We start from the raw sequence: 15,633 nt of genomic DNA, 5'->3' as shown, positions 1-15,633 counted from the left end.
AGAGCTGTCCAGAGGAACAGAGCTAGATGATAAGGTGCCTAGTGGGTGCTTGCCATGGTCATGGATGAGGTTCATCAGTCGGACCATGGACTTTTTCCGCCCCGACTTCACACACAGTGTCAAGGTTCTTTATGGCCCGTGTGCCCCCCTTCTCAATTCTGTTGTTGTCACTTTCCTTTTCGAGCTCATCACCGATTCGCCGGTTCACCTCTACCCATCTTGCAGGGGTGAATATCCATTGAGATGGCTGCACCTGCTCGACTTACAAACACTCAATGCCTGTGTGACAACCTTGAAATGGAGCTGAGTTGAAGGTGCAATTGACACGGCCAGACCATTCTGCCCAAAGTGGCCAATCGAACCATCTTGGGACCGACTTCGAGTTCCACAAGCAGGTGTACAACCCTGATCAATCAAGACGAGGAAAGTTCGACCCCTAGTATCTGTGGAACACACCATCTCGGCAGGCCAGAGCGCTTCAAGAGCGGTTCAAGATGCCTTTTTTTTTTTTTTTTTTTTCTTTTTTTTACTTTGAGGGAGTCCATTTCTTGGCAAGGACATGCTGCCGGAAATATTGTCCCCCAGCGCTGCAGCTACCATTGAGGAAATCCGAGGCGAGGTCGTACACGGCCCGGACCAAGTCTTGGTCGGCCAAGTAGCCAGATTCATGACCTCACTTCGCAGCTATCAAGCCTCCACTAGAGCAAGCTTTCATATATTCAGTTTCTCGCCATTATGGATGGATTGAAGAAACGTTTGAATGCACAGTCGGGTGCTAGTGGCACGCTATGCATCTGTTTCCAAGGTACCCAAGTGGGTGGGACGATGACCACTCAACCACGAGGCATCTGAGAACACAACGTCCCAAGTGGTGGTGCAGAGCTAGTGGTGCAGGTGGGAGGTCGCTCGGGGATACACAGATCCGGTGGGTAGCTCGTCTTCCTGCTGCGATTTTCTCTCTCTTTTCCTACTTTTTCTCTTGCAGCAGACAGCTGAGTGTACACAACGTGGTACAGTCGGATGGTGGCATCAACCGGAGACAGCCAGTCGATTTTCCGTTCCACCGGCTCAGAGTCAAACAGTGTCGCTTGATATAAATCTCCACCGACCCAATCAGTCACTTGAGTGGCTTGTTTACGAAATGTCACGGCCTCGAATGCTGAAGAGAGAGTCTTGGGGTCAGTACAACAACGACCACAACAATGGGACCTGTTCCTGGCACCAAGGTGGTAGCTCTCCCATTTCTGAAAGACCAGCAACTGGGACATTTCCCTGATGGGCCACACCATTGGCTTGCGTTCTCACTCTCATGGGAATGCACACCTCACTCATTACTCTACCCCTGACTCTTCCTCGGCCTCCATCCTCAAGCAAGAAAGCCTTTGTCTCAGATTATAAGTTTCGTCACCACAGCCGAGCGAGCTCAGGGCATGGGGCACGCGAACGACTACACTTCACAGTCTTGACGCTTTCAAGTTGTTTGTCCTACATTGCACAACACCCGTCATTGTTGGTGTCTTCGCCTAGCCAATGTGGAACTGTTAGTGAAGATCTCATCTTCACTCTGGCTAGGCTGGATGAGCAAGCCTCAAGGAAAACCACTGTCTCGGGCATCATGGATAGTTGCATCCAGTGCCATTCTTCTGCTCTCAACATGGCGGCAAAGAGCTGCTGTCAGTATAACTATGTGTTGCGGCCACTGTCCAAGGTGGAAAGGATGGGCAGCTGCTTACCTCGTTTGCTCCCCACTGCCGCTCAAGTCCTCACACCACAGGGGATGCGTGTTCATACACACACACACACTTACGTACCCTCAAGTGTTCCTTTCCTCCTCACACCACCTGCCTCACTATTGCATCGTTGAGGTAACCAGCAATATATCAACCAAGCCCCACGTCTACCTTCCTCGATCAACTCTGCAAAGGCTCTCACTCCTGGCAGGCACAAGGCTGAGCACTGTCTGTTCTTACCAATCCTCTTTCCCTGCACATCAGGAAAAGCCAGCCGGCCCCTATTTTCATTGAAGCGGGAGCAACAAGGTATTCTCAGAGGCCTTCCTCAGCCAGGTTTACACTGCCAAACACCTTCTTCCCCCTATACCACACACACGATCTCTCTCTCTCTCTCTCTCTGCCACCTGCTTCCCAGCGAATTCCTACCTCATCACCCCATCTTCCTGCAAGACAAGCTGAGATTGAGCTTTGAAAACTACCATTGGCAAGATTCGACAACCTCTTTTCATCTTCTGCCCCCTGGAGGAAAGAAAAATTGCGAAAGCCTGCCTCATTCCGCTATCTCAGCAATTGGTACCACTGCCAATCATCGTCACGACCATATCAGCAATGGCCGCCCAGTCCCCTCCTCGTCGCGAGATGGCTGACCAGCTCTCGTACCCCAACCCTTCCTTGGGTGATACAGCTGGCTTCGCTGTCGCCAACTTCGCTCCTCGCCGCGGCGCTGATTTCTCTGCTGCGACCTCTCGTCAGTACAAGATTCGCAAGGTCTTGGTTATCATCAGGTACGCAAATTTCACTACCACCGCGAGCCTAGCTGACCAGGTAGCCTCCTCGTGGGCCTCTTCCTCGCTACCCTTGACACTTCCATTATTGCCACCTCCCTCATCACCATCTCCGAGGAAATTGGCGACTACTACAACGCGCCCTGGGTCCTTCTCGCCTATCTTCTCACCTACATGGGCTGCGCTGTCGGAATTGCCAAGTGCAGCGACATTTACGGTCGCCGAACCCTTCTCTTCTACAGCTGGGCCGTCTTCCTGCTCTTCTCGGCTTTGTGTGCTGGCGCGAACAGCATGAAGCTCTTGATCGTTGGCCGCGCCTTTCAGGGTGTCGGAGGCTCGGGCTTGTACAGCCTCGCCCAGACCTGTCTACTTGAGCAAGGTCCTGCCCACAACCCAGCTTTGATGGGCGGCATCATTGGAATCACTCTGGCTGCCGCATTCCTCCTGGGTCCCATCTTGGGCGGTGTCATCGTCTCCAAAATTACCTGGCGCTGGATTTTTGGAATCAACGTCCCTGTCGGTGTCATCGCCATGGTCTGCATCGCCTTTGCTTACCCCAAGGACCGAAACGCCTTCAAGGTCTACTCTTTTACGGCATTTCGAAAGCTTGACGTGGTTGGTATGTTCTCCCTCTTCTTCGGCTCCGTCTTCCTCGTTATCGCTATCCAGCGTGGTGGCTACGCGTTCTACGGTTGGGCCCACTGGTCTGTCATCGTCCTGTTCGTATGCTCCGGGATCTGCTGGATCATCTTCGGTATCGTCGAGAACTGGCTTTACGAAAAGCGCTGTCCCTACGCCGATCATGTCCAGTGCTCGCACCCAGAGCCTGTCTTCCCAGTACACCTCGCTAGACGCCGACCATTCATGTGCGGCTTGGCCGTTACTTTCCTCACCGGACTTCCTTATGTCGCTCTAACTGTCATCATCCCGGAGCGCATGCAGGTGATTGCGCAGAAGAGCCCTCTCAAGTCCGGCATGTACCTGTTGCCTATGCTTGGAGCTTGCGCAGTCGGATCTTTTGTTGCCGGAGCGGTGAACTCCAAGTCGAACAAGGTGGCTCTCGTCATGACTGTCGCGGCGATTGCGCAAGTTTTAGGTATCAGCCTCATGCTGATGGTTGCCTCGGCTCAGGCGGATTTTGCTCCTGCGTACGGATTCACACTCATCTTTGGCCTGGGCGTTGGCCTCACTTTCGGCTCCACCACTATCCTCTCTGGCGTCGAAGCGGAATCGACCAAGGAACATGCTGTCGCTCAGGGAATCCTCGCTCAAGCTCGCGCCCTTGGTGGCTGTCTCGGCGTCGCCATCTGCACTGCTCTGTTCAACAAGCGCTTAGAGGTCCTCAATGAGCACCTTTCCCCGGCTGACCTTGAGACTCTCTACCACTCCCCTACTGCATCTTCTCAGTGGAGCTCGCACATTCTGAACCTTGTCAAGAATGTCTATGCCGATTCCTTCAGAGACCAGACAATCTTCATGATCACCGCCTGTGCCATTATGGTGGTCGCCGCCATCTTCACTTGGGAGAAGGACCCCAGACCCATCGCCCTTCTCGCTGGTCATGCCCAGCACGCCAATAAGACACGCCTGCAGCAGGAGAGCAACGACCACGATGGCACCGAGATGAGTGACATGGGCAGCGTTCGGTCTGGACGCACGGCTCGCTCGGTCGCGGTCCACGCTCGCACGACCTAAGCTTGGTTGTCAACTCATTGTCAATCAACGCTCATATAACTTCATGGGGATATCCACTTTCAGGGAATCGGAAAACCAGGATCTGCTTCTTTCAGGGAGTTACAAGGCGTCAACCGGGGGGTATCGGCTAAGGAATGGGGAGGTATTGTGCTTTCGCGCTCCTATTCTCGCAAGCATTTCGGGCAGACTTGGTCGCAAGCGTCCACCTGCATCATGGCTTAGGAACTTTCTGGTGTATGTAGAGTAGTTTTCGCCTCCTTCAAGGCGGTTCAAAGTTTCGACAAAAGACAGACTGTTTACCATTAATGATTTTGGCCCTCTTGTGATGTGTCGCGCGGGTGACTCGCATGAAGAGCATCAGGTATTCACAGCATTCCCAGGATTCTGATGTGGGCGGGCTTGAGTGGATGCGCCCAACAACCAAAAGATACAGGGCCTGTCTGCGCCAATTTTGATGTCGAGACATGTGCGTCTTGCGCTGCAATTTGGAATTGACTAATTCAACGGCGCTTCATATTCCGCAAAGCAGACGCACCTGATACTCATCTCTTTCCTCAGCCCGCCATTGTCTCACATCTCTCGAGATCGAAATCTGGCTCACCGAGCCTCAGGGGCTTCGGATAGAGCGCACAACTCGCCTTCTGCCTCGTGCTTTTTCTTTTATTTTTTCCCTCAGGCGGCCTAGACATGGCTCGTGGGTACTGTATGACGATGGTGATGTGGCGCGGGACGGGCGACGTGGTTTTGAGACCTTGTCCTCGACAACGCTGGTAAGGGACGGAGATAATGGAGTGAGTTTGCTTAGGAAGATGTAGATGGGGCCGGGGGAGGGATTGGGGTTTTGGGAACCGAGACACTGGTTCTTGCGCGCGGTCTCTACGTATGAAACGATTCTTTTCGAATTGGGCACATGATTTGTTGCAGAGGCTTGCGAGTTGCGAGGATTTGCTACGAGGATTGACGGATGGTTGATTGGGAACTCGAACTACTTTAACCCTTCAACCATTACTACCTAAGTATGTAATCCGAGATCACTCTTTGTGTGACTTTTGCAGAACCAAAGGAAAATTTGGAAAACTTCTAAAAGTCTGTAAGTAATCAAAATGATCGGCTGAGACTGCCGTGCTTAGATGCTATGGCTTTTCCAAGCCGACAACTTCACAGCCGGAAAAAGGCGTTGAAGAGAAGTAGAGTGAGAAAGAGGGGGGGATGCGGAATTGGGTTTGAAGATGAGGCAACTATTCTCTTTCCATACGCTCTCTACTCTCTCTTCGAGCTATGGCCCTTTAACAACCTCCCCCCGGTTGCTTTGACGTACAGAATTCATGTCGCACACGCACACCCCCGCTATCCCTGGAACCCAATGGACCAACCAACAAAGACCAAGGACGAAAACGAGGCGAAACTCGACAGCGCTCGAACCCTTCAGCCTCGAGCTTCAAGAAGCCCCCTTCCCGGAAATGCCCGTGGGCTGGCTTCCTTTACCATCTCGTTAGCAGCGCCTTATTATTTCCACTTCCTCCACGTATATGGCGGAAGCCCGTTTTTTTTTTGCCAACGAACGACAATCGGCGCCCGAAGGTGGAGACTCGTTCCTCATCGTTGGAGGGAAGGAGGGGATTTCTTTCGTCTTTTATGCGTAGGCTCGCAGGCTACTCCCCGGTTTATTTCGTCTAGCTGGGCGACGGGGAGGCCGGGGGGTTTGGATTTCCAGCCAGTTGGCCAGTCTCCATTGCAATTACACGTGTCAGGCCCGCTGCGAGCAGGGCATAGACTGGTTTCTTCTTGCACCCATGATGGGGATGCCAGGCAGCCAGAACAGTCTCTCCATTAGAATTTCATTCGGAAACCCATTCTGAGCCCTCTTCGAATGTCCTTCATAAACATGTCCGAGAATGAGAGCGTCGGAAAAGGTGATGATGATGGTGACGAACTGAAGCCGAAACCGCCCCGCCTCTCCTCCCAGCCGGCTGAAAGTAGTACAATTACTACAGCGCAATGCCCATCTCCGATCCGGATCTCCGTCTTTAATCGCCGAAAAACCACAGGCTCCATCCCGTCTCATCCCTGCGTGGTGGAGTCATCGATACCCCCATGTCCCCCGGACTCAAAGCGGGGGGCAGGGGAGGAGAGGGGGGCGGCCAGGACCCGAAAATGGACAGATCCGGACCGCGGCAGCCGTCAACAATTCTCCATCGGGTTTTTGTGTTCCCACTAAATCGACCCGGGTCGCCAATCTCATCGTATCGTCGACAACCACCATCAAACCTCTTTCTCATTGACGTATCCCCATACACCACACACCTATTTCCGCCCTCGCTCGGGCCAGTCTCATGCCACAGCTTCACATCACGCTCACGACACTACCGTTTGATCACAGATTCACAGCCCCCCTCCCCTTGCCCTCCCCGACACCTTACACACCTTGAATACACCTTTACCAGCTCGTCAAACCCCCCTCCCCTCCGCGGGCGTCCCTCCCATCCCATGACGCGCATCTCCTCACGAGACCAGGAAGTCTAAAGCCCAATGCCGTCCATTTGATACAACTAACCTGAATCGCTCCCGTTTCTTCCTCTGCGCTCTCTCTCTATCTCTCCCGCCCTACTTTTGGGTTGTCCCGTGTCGTTCCATTACTACCCCTCCCTTCGTCGCTCCATCCCTTCTCCGTTCGCCGTCTTCCCTCACCTCCATCTTACATCAATACCTATTCGTCAATTTCTTCTTCCTCCTCCCTTCTTCGACATTGATCCGTCTTGTTTTGCTTTCATCCATCATATCCCACCATTATACCCAGAGATACCCCAGACGAAACCCAAGTCTAACCTCATCAATACCCAATAATCACAAAAATGGAGGCCATACGCCAAAGAATCACCATCCCGGACTCGATCAAGCAGTTCCCCGAACAGCTCAAACCCAAGTCCCCCAAGGCCCTCGACAAGGGCTCCGACTCCATCCCCACCTCCCTCACGCCGACCCCCGTCTCCCCTCCCCTCGCGACCCCGTCCCACGGCGACATCGGCGCCGTCCTGACCATTGCCTGCGCGACCCCCATCGCCGCCAAACCCACCGCCGTCCTCGCCGCCGTCCTCAACCCCGCAACTTACCCGGCCTGGAACACTTTCGTCCCCAAGGCCACCGTCTCCCGCCCCTCGGGTCTCGCCGTCCCGCCCATGCTCGCCGACTCCTCCGTCGCAAAGAACCAGCCCGGCGAGCTCCTCCTCGAGGGCACCCACGTCACCTTTGAGGTCCACATGACCCTCGACCCGGCAAAGACAACCACCAAGCAGGCCCTCGTCGTCACCAAGCTCGAGGAATTCACCCACGCCGCCGCCTCCACCAACGGCGAGACCCACCGCGGCCGCAAGGGCTACCGCGTCTGCTGGAAGACGGGCGGCCTCGTGCCCCCCTTTGTCCTCAAGTCCGAGCGCGTCCAGGAGTTCCTCGAGACGGAGGACGGCAACGGCACAGAGTACCGCTGCTGGGAGACCTTTTACGGCCCGCTCGCCCAGGTCCTCCGCTTCACCATGGTCGGCCAGCTCGAGACGGGCTTCGCCGCCTGGATGGAGGGTCTCAAGAACTTTGCCGAGGGGAACCTGACGCAGCCCCCCGCGCCCACGACTGATGCCGCCGCCGCCGTCGCCGCTACGACTGCTGCTTCCACCACTGCGCCTGCGACTACTCCGGCTACCGCGCCTGCTGTTGCCGCTGCTTCGTGATCGTATGTGTGTGTGTTTGTGTACAGTTTTTTGTTGATTGCTCGATGATGCGGTTATTTCCTATCTCATATCCTAGGCTGTACATGGTTTCATCACAGTTTCGACTCTATGTTAGCTCTGCACAAATGGGGGGGAAAAAAAGAAAATGGACAAAAAAAACATGGTTCGAAGCAACAAAAGGTCAACCGAAGAGGAGGGATTGATGATTATGTTTCAGGGTTGGGGGGAAATTCTATGTACGCAAAGTAGCTTGATACCTGTCCATGACCGGCAACAAGGAGTATTTGACATTTTCTGGAAAAGCCGAGAAGCCTTACGCCAGAGAAAGAAACCGGGAGAGGCGTGGCCTCACAGCCACGCCAGTTTCTCTCAGACCCTCAAGTTCTCCCCCCTCGAATCCACACCATCTGAGTCCTCTCTGCAATCTTATTGACCCATAGACTGCGGTGCTCTCCTAACAGTAAAGCACACGTTTACAAGACGGAGATGGCCTCGGGCTTAAAGTAGACGGATAAGATACCGCCGATAGTGAGGCTGCCCTTGACAAAGGTTTTGAGGACGCCGTGGGCGGCGCACTCGTCGTCATAGTACTTCATGTCCTCGAGCGAGGCAAACTCGGTCTTGGCGACAACGGTGAAGCCCTGGGTGCGCGGGTCATCCACGGCCGGGCCGACGACCATGGAGAGAATGTATGGCTTCCCGTCCTAGAGGCAGGTAATTTCGTCAGTGTCAGGCCTGATGAAATCGTTTCACAATCGAATTGCAAATAATGAAGTGCAAAATGATTCGACATATTGCGTTCCGGTCTCTCGATCCACCCAGCACAAAAAAAAAAAAAAAAAAAAAACAGCAAAATAAATATCTGGAGTGTATCGGTCCAGAACGATGTCGCCAGCATGAGCTACGGTGGGGCCGATCCCCCCGGGGGCCAGTGTCCGATGGAACGAAGCTCTCCCCGCCCACACAGACATCACAGCAAGAATACGACTGTGAGGGTTAAAACAAGAGAAATGACGCACCTTCTTGTGCGAGCTCCCCAGGATCTTGTATTGTTCAATCAGCTGCTGCTGCTGCCCCTCGTCGGCAATCTTGAACATGGTAACACGGTGAATCCGGTCCGCCATTTCGTCCGTGTATCTCTCGGCGCCCAATTCCTTTCCGAGCAGCAAGACGTTTCGTCGTTCGTTTGAAGTCCACAGACGAGCGCCGTTGGTAAAGCGGCGGTATTGTCGTGTGTCGTGAATCGGTATCCGACGGGTTGCCGTCGTCTTCGTCGTTCGTGAGCACAGAGAGCCGAAGCCGGAAGAAGACGGTGGCGGGGTGAGTACGGGGTTTCGTAGCCGAAGGAGGGGCAACTTTTGTAGCGAGGACAGAGACTGGGGACCTGGGGGCATTTAAGTGCTTCTCTTTGTTCTCAAGTCTAGCAGGAGAGAAAGAGGAAGAAAGGGAACAGGCCGTCGAGGAGCGAGTGGACGCGCTAGCGGAGAGTTTATATTCGGATACCCCAACTGCGAAACGCGGTACTCGGTTGGTCGGACAGTAAGCTGTATGCAAAGTAACACAGATAGGTAAGGCAGGTAAGTCGGTCGGTATATGCGGGTGGTCGGTCGAAGACGGCGCTGCGCAGGGACGTTTGTGAGGTGATGTCGGGTGGGAGCTCTGGGCTTTCCCCCCCGCCTGTCGCTGCACTCGGATGAGGGGTGGGGGGGAATACCTAAGCTCATTCCGTTTCCTGCAGGGCAGGAGCTTTCTCGCTAGGCCATTCTTGGCAACGTTCCTGACCTGGTGGGGGAGGGAGGAGGTACCCCTCCCCAAATCTCACTTACAAACCTTCCAAATATCCACCTGTGATGGAACAGCTTTCGCCTTTCTGGATTTTTGAGGGAGAGAATGTTTCGGGAGATTAATGGAAAGAGGGGGAAAGAGAATCAAGAAGTAATTAGAATCATTCAAATCACTTGCGGCTGACCACTTTTTCAATCGTTCATCCCTATCTTTGGGAAGCAGTAATCCCCACGCTCAGAACCTGGAAAGCTCAGGTAACCTCAGATTACCTTAGCCACGGACCTCCCCAGATCAAAAAAGCTCCCCTAACCTCGCCGGACTACGAGGAAAATGAGAACCGGTCGTCTGATTACAGACAGGAAGACATTGGCATTACGGACAGTGCTTCGACGATATGCACAAGGCGTACGAAACGACCTCGAAATATCCACAGTGATCCATCATCTCAATAGCCCACCGCATTACAAGACCCCATCATCTCACATGCAACTCACTGTTTCCCAACCGTACAATCTCCCCGAGATGGGCTAAACCTGCCCGCCAGTGACACACAAATCCAGGACGAATATTACCCCGGTCCAAATTCCAAGCATACGTAGGTAACCTTTTATCTGCGAACCTATCCCCAAAGGCCCGAGTCGGCCCGCACGCCGCCCCGCCGGCCGCCCATTCTCGTTACGCCATCTTTTACAGAACCTGCTCTGTCTGTTTCCTACCAGGTATGCCACTTGCTTTTAAGTCTTGGTGGCGAGACAAAAAAATCCCGGCTGCACATGTACTTGTCCATCTACTTGCACAAGCCCCTTTTCGCACCGCAAAAAGCGTACGTACAGCGGATGGCTCGACCGGGTGCTTCCTCCCATCAAACAAGCCCCGCGGCGCCCATAGTGGGGCCGTGACACCAACGACCGACCGGACCCCCCTGCATCCATCCTCATCCCCCCTCCTTCCCACTCGGTCGAGGAGCAGCCACCCAAAAATCCCGACCAATCACCAATTTCTCCGTCTCGTCTACCCTGGGTATCCTAGGTACCTAGAAGTATCAACCAGGAAACCTCTAAACAACCTCACATGATGGTCTCTTCAATATTTTGATTTAACATTGGGAGGGGGGAGGCTCGCTGGGCTTCGTAAAGAGGAACGATACAACACTCCCAAAGCCTCGAATACCAGCGACTTGCAACTTATGCCGAGAACGACATGATGAGAATCAAACCTCCTTCTCCCCTGACCAGAAATGATCGGACCCAGTGGCTTATACCTCATGCGAGGACTACAAGCTCACGAAGACTCAAATGAGTTGGCCTCATACAGTCCTAGAGGCCACATTGTTTCTGCAGTGCAATGTCTGGTATTATTCCGCCTTTTCATCTAGTCCCGTCTGCACCCGCGATAAAAAATAGATTGCTGTCAGTAACAGGCTTGCCAAGGAACCTCGCTCCCCGAAAACATTTTCTTTCTTTCTCCATCTCAATTGACCCAGTCTATCTTCCCACATCCATCGACATAGCCAACCCCCGCCGCTCAACGCCATCCAATGCCAAGTCTCTCTCGTGTGTGACATCCAACAGTTGGAGTCTTCCTGTTGGCTAGCATCCAAGCCAGTTTTGGTATCTCTGTTCGTCCATCCACCACATGACACAACCAAGTGTGACCAGACTAAACCCCGGAAGCAGTCCTCGTCCCCGAGCCCAGTCCTGCTGTGGCTCCCTTCACCTAAACGCCGTACCCGTCTCTGCAGGATCACCAGCCCTTGGTTGTCCATGTGATTGATAATGCTTTCCCACCGCTCCATCACCTCCCCATAGCTTCGTTATTGTATAGGCGATCCGGGCGAAAGGCCCCCCATCCGCCGGACGACCACTTGCATTTTCTCGATTAGCTCCGGCATCCGATAAGGCTTGACGAGCACGTCGTCGCACCCTGCGCTCTTGGCATCTTGCATCTGTTCCGGCCTTGCATTGGCGCTTACGGCGATGATGGGTATTCTTCCACCGCTCGCGCAGAACACTCTCCCTTCCTGCTCTAATTCTCGAATTCGCCGTGTGCATGTCAAGCCGTCCTGCACTGGCATCTCTATGTCCATGAGGATGAGGTTGATCGACACAGGAGGTCCCTGAGCACTCGAGTTGCTATGCGTAAAGTACTCTGGGTCATCTTGCTGTTGCAGGGACATGGACTGCATGAGCCTCTCCAAAGCCTCGATTCCGTGATTGGCCACGTCGACAGTGAACCCCCTATCCTGCAGACCGCGACGGGTGATTTGCTGATTAATTAAGTTGTCCTCCACAACAAGGATCCCGTCCAGCCGGGGATCGTAGCTCTTAGGTTTCGGTCGCGAGCCAGGTGTCCTCTGTTCGTTCGCGGGGGCTCTTATCCGCGGCACTGTAGATGGGGTATTGGCTGCAGTAGCCAGAGTGGTCATTCTTACGGCCGCGGCTGCGGATTCGGCTTCCCTCCGCGACGCTTCCGTCGGCACGTATGCCTCGATAAAGAATGCAAACGTGGACCCGACCCCTGGCAGACTTGCCACGCCAATGGCGCCCTTTTGTAGCTCCGTCAAGCGTCGCGAGATGAACAGTCCCAGTCCGCTTCCACCGTACTTGACATGAGTTCGCGAGCTGGCTTGCACAAATCTGTTGAAAAGATTCGACTTTTCGTCTTCTGAAAGGCCTTGGCCGGTATCCTTGACCTCAAACATGATGTAGACTGGGTCTCTACGACTGTCTAGAGCAGGCTGCTCGTATTCCGACTCTTCTTTGCAGGATCGGGGAATAAAGGTGACCGGTGCTGTTTCATTCGTCGGCCGTTGTCGTGATGCTTTCATGCAGACGGACACATTCCTAATTGACCCAGACTTTGTGAACTTCAGAGCATTGGTAAGCAAGTTAATGAGGACCTGCTTGACGCGGGAGGGATCAAGATCAAGGTAAATGTGGCCCAGTTCTCGATAAGACTTGTCGACAGTCATTTTGAGGTCAATATCCACACGACGAGCTTCGACGTCAAACATTTTGATGGCCTCCTCGCCAATCTGAACAGGATTGACCGTGCAAGGAGTGACGGCTAGGAGCTTGGAATCCAATTTAGACATTGTCAAGATATCGTCTACAATCCGTTTCTGATGCTGAGCGCAAGCCACAATCGTTTCAGCGTTCTCAATGCTGTCCGAAAGAAGCCGTTTAATGTCAAAGTGCTTGTCGCTATTTTCGTCGTCTGACTTTGAAACCTTGGGAGTTAGGGGCCGGCCGACGAGCTCTTCACATCTTGCGAGAGAGGCAATGATGGCGTCCGAACAGTGAACTATAGCGCTGAGCGGGTTACGCATCTCGTGGGATGTCATGTCGATGAAGTTGTCCTGCTGCCGCTTCGAGTCGATTGCCTCCTCGGTACGTTGAGTTTCTAACTCGAGTTGCCACTTTTGTAATGAGACGTCGCTAACACAACCAGTGAAGGACTGTACGATGCCATCTGAGTTGCAGACCGGCATAAGAGCGGCGTTCACCCATCTCGGCGCGGTGACCTGGTTCCCTACGGCATCTTCAGCCGTCCATGTGGTCTTTAGACGAATCTCGGCCGACTGGGGCTTCTTTGTCGACACGAGTCGAGCCACGCTCTCGCTCAAGGTCGGAAGGTCGTCTTGCACAACCGAAACTTCCCATGGCCGGACTTCGTGTTGCAAGAGGTCGACCTTTTCTATCCCACAAAGCTCGAAAAAGACGTTATTTGCGCCAAGTAGACGCCCCCCAATGTCCATATCGAACATGCCAACTGTGGCAAGCTCGGCCATTCTCTTCAGATTCTCCGCCTGCTGGGCCCTTCTAGTTGCTTCGTCGGCTGTCCGTTTGTGAGCAGTGACGTCTGTCAGGCAAGTAAAAGTTCGAACAATGGTTCCATCTGCTGCTCGCTCAGCCTTGGCTTGCGCCATTACTAAACGTTCCAATTCGTCGTCAAGGTCGCTGTACATTTCGGCTTTGAAGGGCGACCTTCTTGCCAGCATATTGTTCGTGTATTCGGTTCCTTTGACGCGAAACTCGAATTCAACTTCATCCTTTACGTGCAATTCTTTGTACGCCTCGCGTATCTTTTCTCGGTCTACCTCCAACACACAAGAGAGAGAGCCGCCTTCCTCAGGGTGTCCTGTTATGCGGTACCAAAGCCCATTTGCAAATGTGATGTTCCCCTGGTGGTCGCCAATGGAGAATCCGTTGGGAATAAAGTCAGAAACAGTCTGGAATAACCGTGTGTACTCTGTAGCCTCTTTGGTCTGGTGAGCGAGCTTCTCTTTCAGCATGGCCTGGTCGAATGCTGCGTGCTCGGCAGCATTTCTGCCTCGGCGCCTTTCCTCCTCTAATAAGACTGTACAAGCCAGAGACGTTGTAAGCTTTTGTGCTAGCAATTGAATGTAAAGAGTGTAGGCATCGTCATAAGGTCTTCGGGGATTGAGCCCCAGCACGAGCAGTCCCATGACTTCCTCCTCTTTCGTAGGTCTGATGGGCAGCACGATAGCAGCGTCGCAGGGATCGCCAAATCCGCGCCACTGCAAGCCGGTCAGTAGCTCTTTTGGTAGACTGCCATCCGATGTGCTGATTATGAGTGGCTCTTGACTGCGCAGAGCATTTCGAAACTGTGGCGCCAAACCAGCATCGGTGTCTTTTAGTCGCAGATTCTCAGGCATAATGGGATGGTTTTCCGGGACACCAAGAGCGCCCTCGAGACGACAAACGTGATTACAGTCGTGCCGCGACTCGCTTCCAGAGTGCGACGATCCATCACATTCAATTGAATACAGCATTGCCAGGGGTATATCGTATGCGGGATCGCATTCCGAGAGCTCCTCGATCAGCTTGCTCCAATAGGATTTGACATCCTTGGCTGTGACGAGCTCCTCGCCCATGTTGACCAGCATCTGGATCCGCCGACGGAAAAGGTGGTAGAGAGTCGTGTCCGAGATTAGGTGGATGAAGCCAAGGCATTCGTCGTTCTGCATTACTGGTACGATCGACCACTTAAGGTATGTCTCGAGGGGTGATCCGTCGGGTCTTTCGAGAAAAAAGCGAAACGCCTCTTCGTTGCTCGCACGGCGACTTTGCCCAGGGTTGTCCATCATATCTCTGAGCTGATCTGCAATTTCAGGGAAAACCTCCGTCACAGAACAGCCCATCACATTGGGGTGTCGGGCTCCAATCATCTCTCCATAAGCCTCATTGTAGACTGTCGTGAGCTTCTTCCCCCAGTAGATTGCCGTAGGTTGAGAATTGCATAATATTTGGCTGTAAGACTGATGTAGCAGCGATGGCCACTGGTCCATGGCTCCAAGGGGAGTTGCGCTCCAGTCAACGCTATCGACCATGTCGAGAAAAGGCTCTTGGTCTGGCATGAAATCCGGCAAGAATATGGGTGGCTCAGTGGTTGCTCGAACGATCCGGGGATAAGACAAGTCTTCTGCAGACGATTCTGGCGCAGACACCGAGTGCACTGTAGAGGCATGCGGATGCAATATCCCGCTACTAGACTCTCGGTCTCTCGAACCATCGAGGCGAGTCTTCCTCGGAGGCTCTGACGAAGTTGGGATATCGTTGGAGCTTACAACAACCCATCTGGAAAGCACTGTGTTCCGGGTCCAGAAGTGGTTGTTATACAGGAAAGGTTGGGACGGGCTGGCGTCTTGAGCGGTGATCCAGTCCCAAAACCTCGCGTGGTCGCGGCTCGAGAATGACCCTAGGAGTTCGAGAAGGGCAGGCATGCACACCAGGGCTGGATTGCTGTAGACGACCTCGGCAAGAGCGGGGTCCTTGAATGAAGTTGGTAGCGCAACGACGAAGCTTGGTCGGGGATCGGACTCGAGCAGATCAACAACACCCACACCGAGGAGCGGGGGAGGATGCATGGCTGCGGGTAGGGTATGAGTCG

The 15,633-nt window shown here is 53.6% G+C and overlaps 5 protein-coding genes across 5 annotated transcripts; 3 read left to right on the top strand and 2 right to left on the bottom strand.

Annotated features, from left to right (window-relative positions):
- Window positions 1-1,685: 1,685 nt before the first annotated feature.
- Window positions 1,686-2,024, top strand: CORC01_08075 (uncharacterized protein; the record flags this gene model as incomplete). Its single annotated transcript, XM_022619710.1, has 1 exon — window positions 1,686-2,024. One exon carries the CDS (start codon window positions 1,686-1,688, stop codon window positions 2,022-2,024), a length of 339 nt encoding a protein of 112 aa, XP_022473774.1.
- A 318-nt stretch (window positions 2,025-2,342) lies between these two features.
- CORC01_08074 (major facilitator superfamily transporter) lies at window positions 2,343-4,213 on the top strand (the record flags this gene model as incomplete). Its single annotated transcript, XM_022619709.1, has 2 exons — window positions 2,343-2,518; window positions 2,563-4,213. The coding sequence occupies 2 exons, from the start codon at window positions 2,343-2,345 to the stop codon at window positions 4,211-4,213; spliced, it is 1,827 nt and encodes a 608-aa protein (XP_022473773.1).
- Window positions 4,214-7,065: 2,852 nt separating this feature from the next.
- On the top strand, window positions 7,066-7,935 carry CORC01_08073 (uncharacterized protein; the record flags this gene model as incomplete). The annotated part of the gene is made up of 1 exon (XM_022619708.1): window positions 7,066-7,935. One exon carries the CDS (start codon window positions 7,066-7,068, stop codon window positions 7,933-7,935), a length of 870 nt encoding a protein of 289 aa, XP_022473772.1.
- Window positions 7,936-8,408: 473 nt separating this feature from the next.
- On the bottom strand, window positions 8,409-9,329 carry CORC01_08072 (stress responsive A/B Barrel domain-containing protein; the record flags this gene model as incomplete). The annotated part of the gene is made up of 2 exons (XM_022619707.1): window positions 8,409-8,639; window positions 8,955-9,329. The coding sequence occupies 2 exons, from the start codon at window positions 9,327-9,329 to the stop codon at window positions 8,409-8,411; spliced, it is 606 nt and encodes a 201-aa protein (XP_022473771.1).
- Window positions 9,330-11,533: 2,204 nt separating this feature from the next.
- Window positions 11,534-15,610, bottom strand: CORC01_08071 (hsp90-like protein; the record flags this gene model as incomplete). The annotated part of the gene is made up of 1 exon (XM_022619706.1): window positions 11,534-15,610. One exon carries the CDS (start codon window positions 15,608-15,610, stop codon window positions 11,534-11,536), a length of 4,077 nt encoding a protein of 1,358 aa, XP_022473770.1.
- Window positions 15,611-15,633: the final 23 nt, after the last annotated feature.

This window comes from Colletotrichum orchidophilum (assembly GCF_001831195.1).
Source record: "Colletotrichum orchidophilum strain IMI 309357 chromosome Unknown Scaffold_67.1, whole genome shotgun sequence".
Classification (NCBI taxonomy): Eukaryota; Fungi; Ascomycota; class Sordariomycetes; order Glomerellales; family Glomerellaceae; genus Colletotrichum; species Colletotrichum orchidophilum.
The sequence above is the reverse complement of the archived record's forward strand: the minus strand, read 5'-3'. Positions and strand labels throughout refer to the sequence as shown.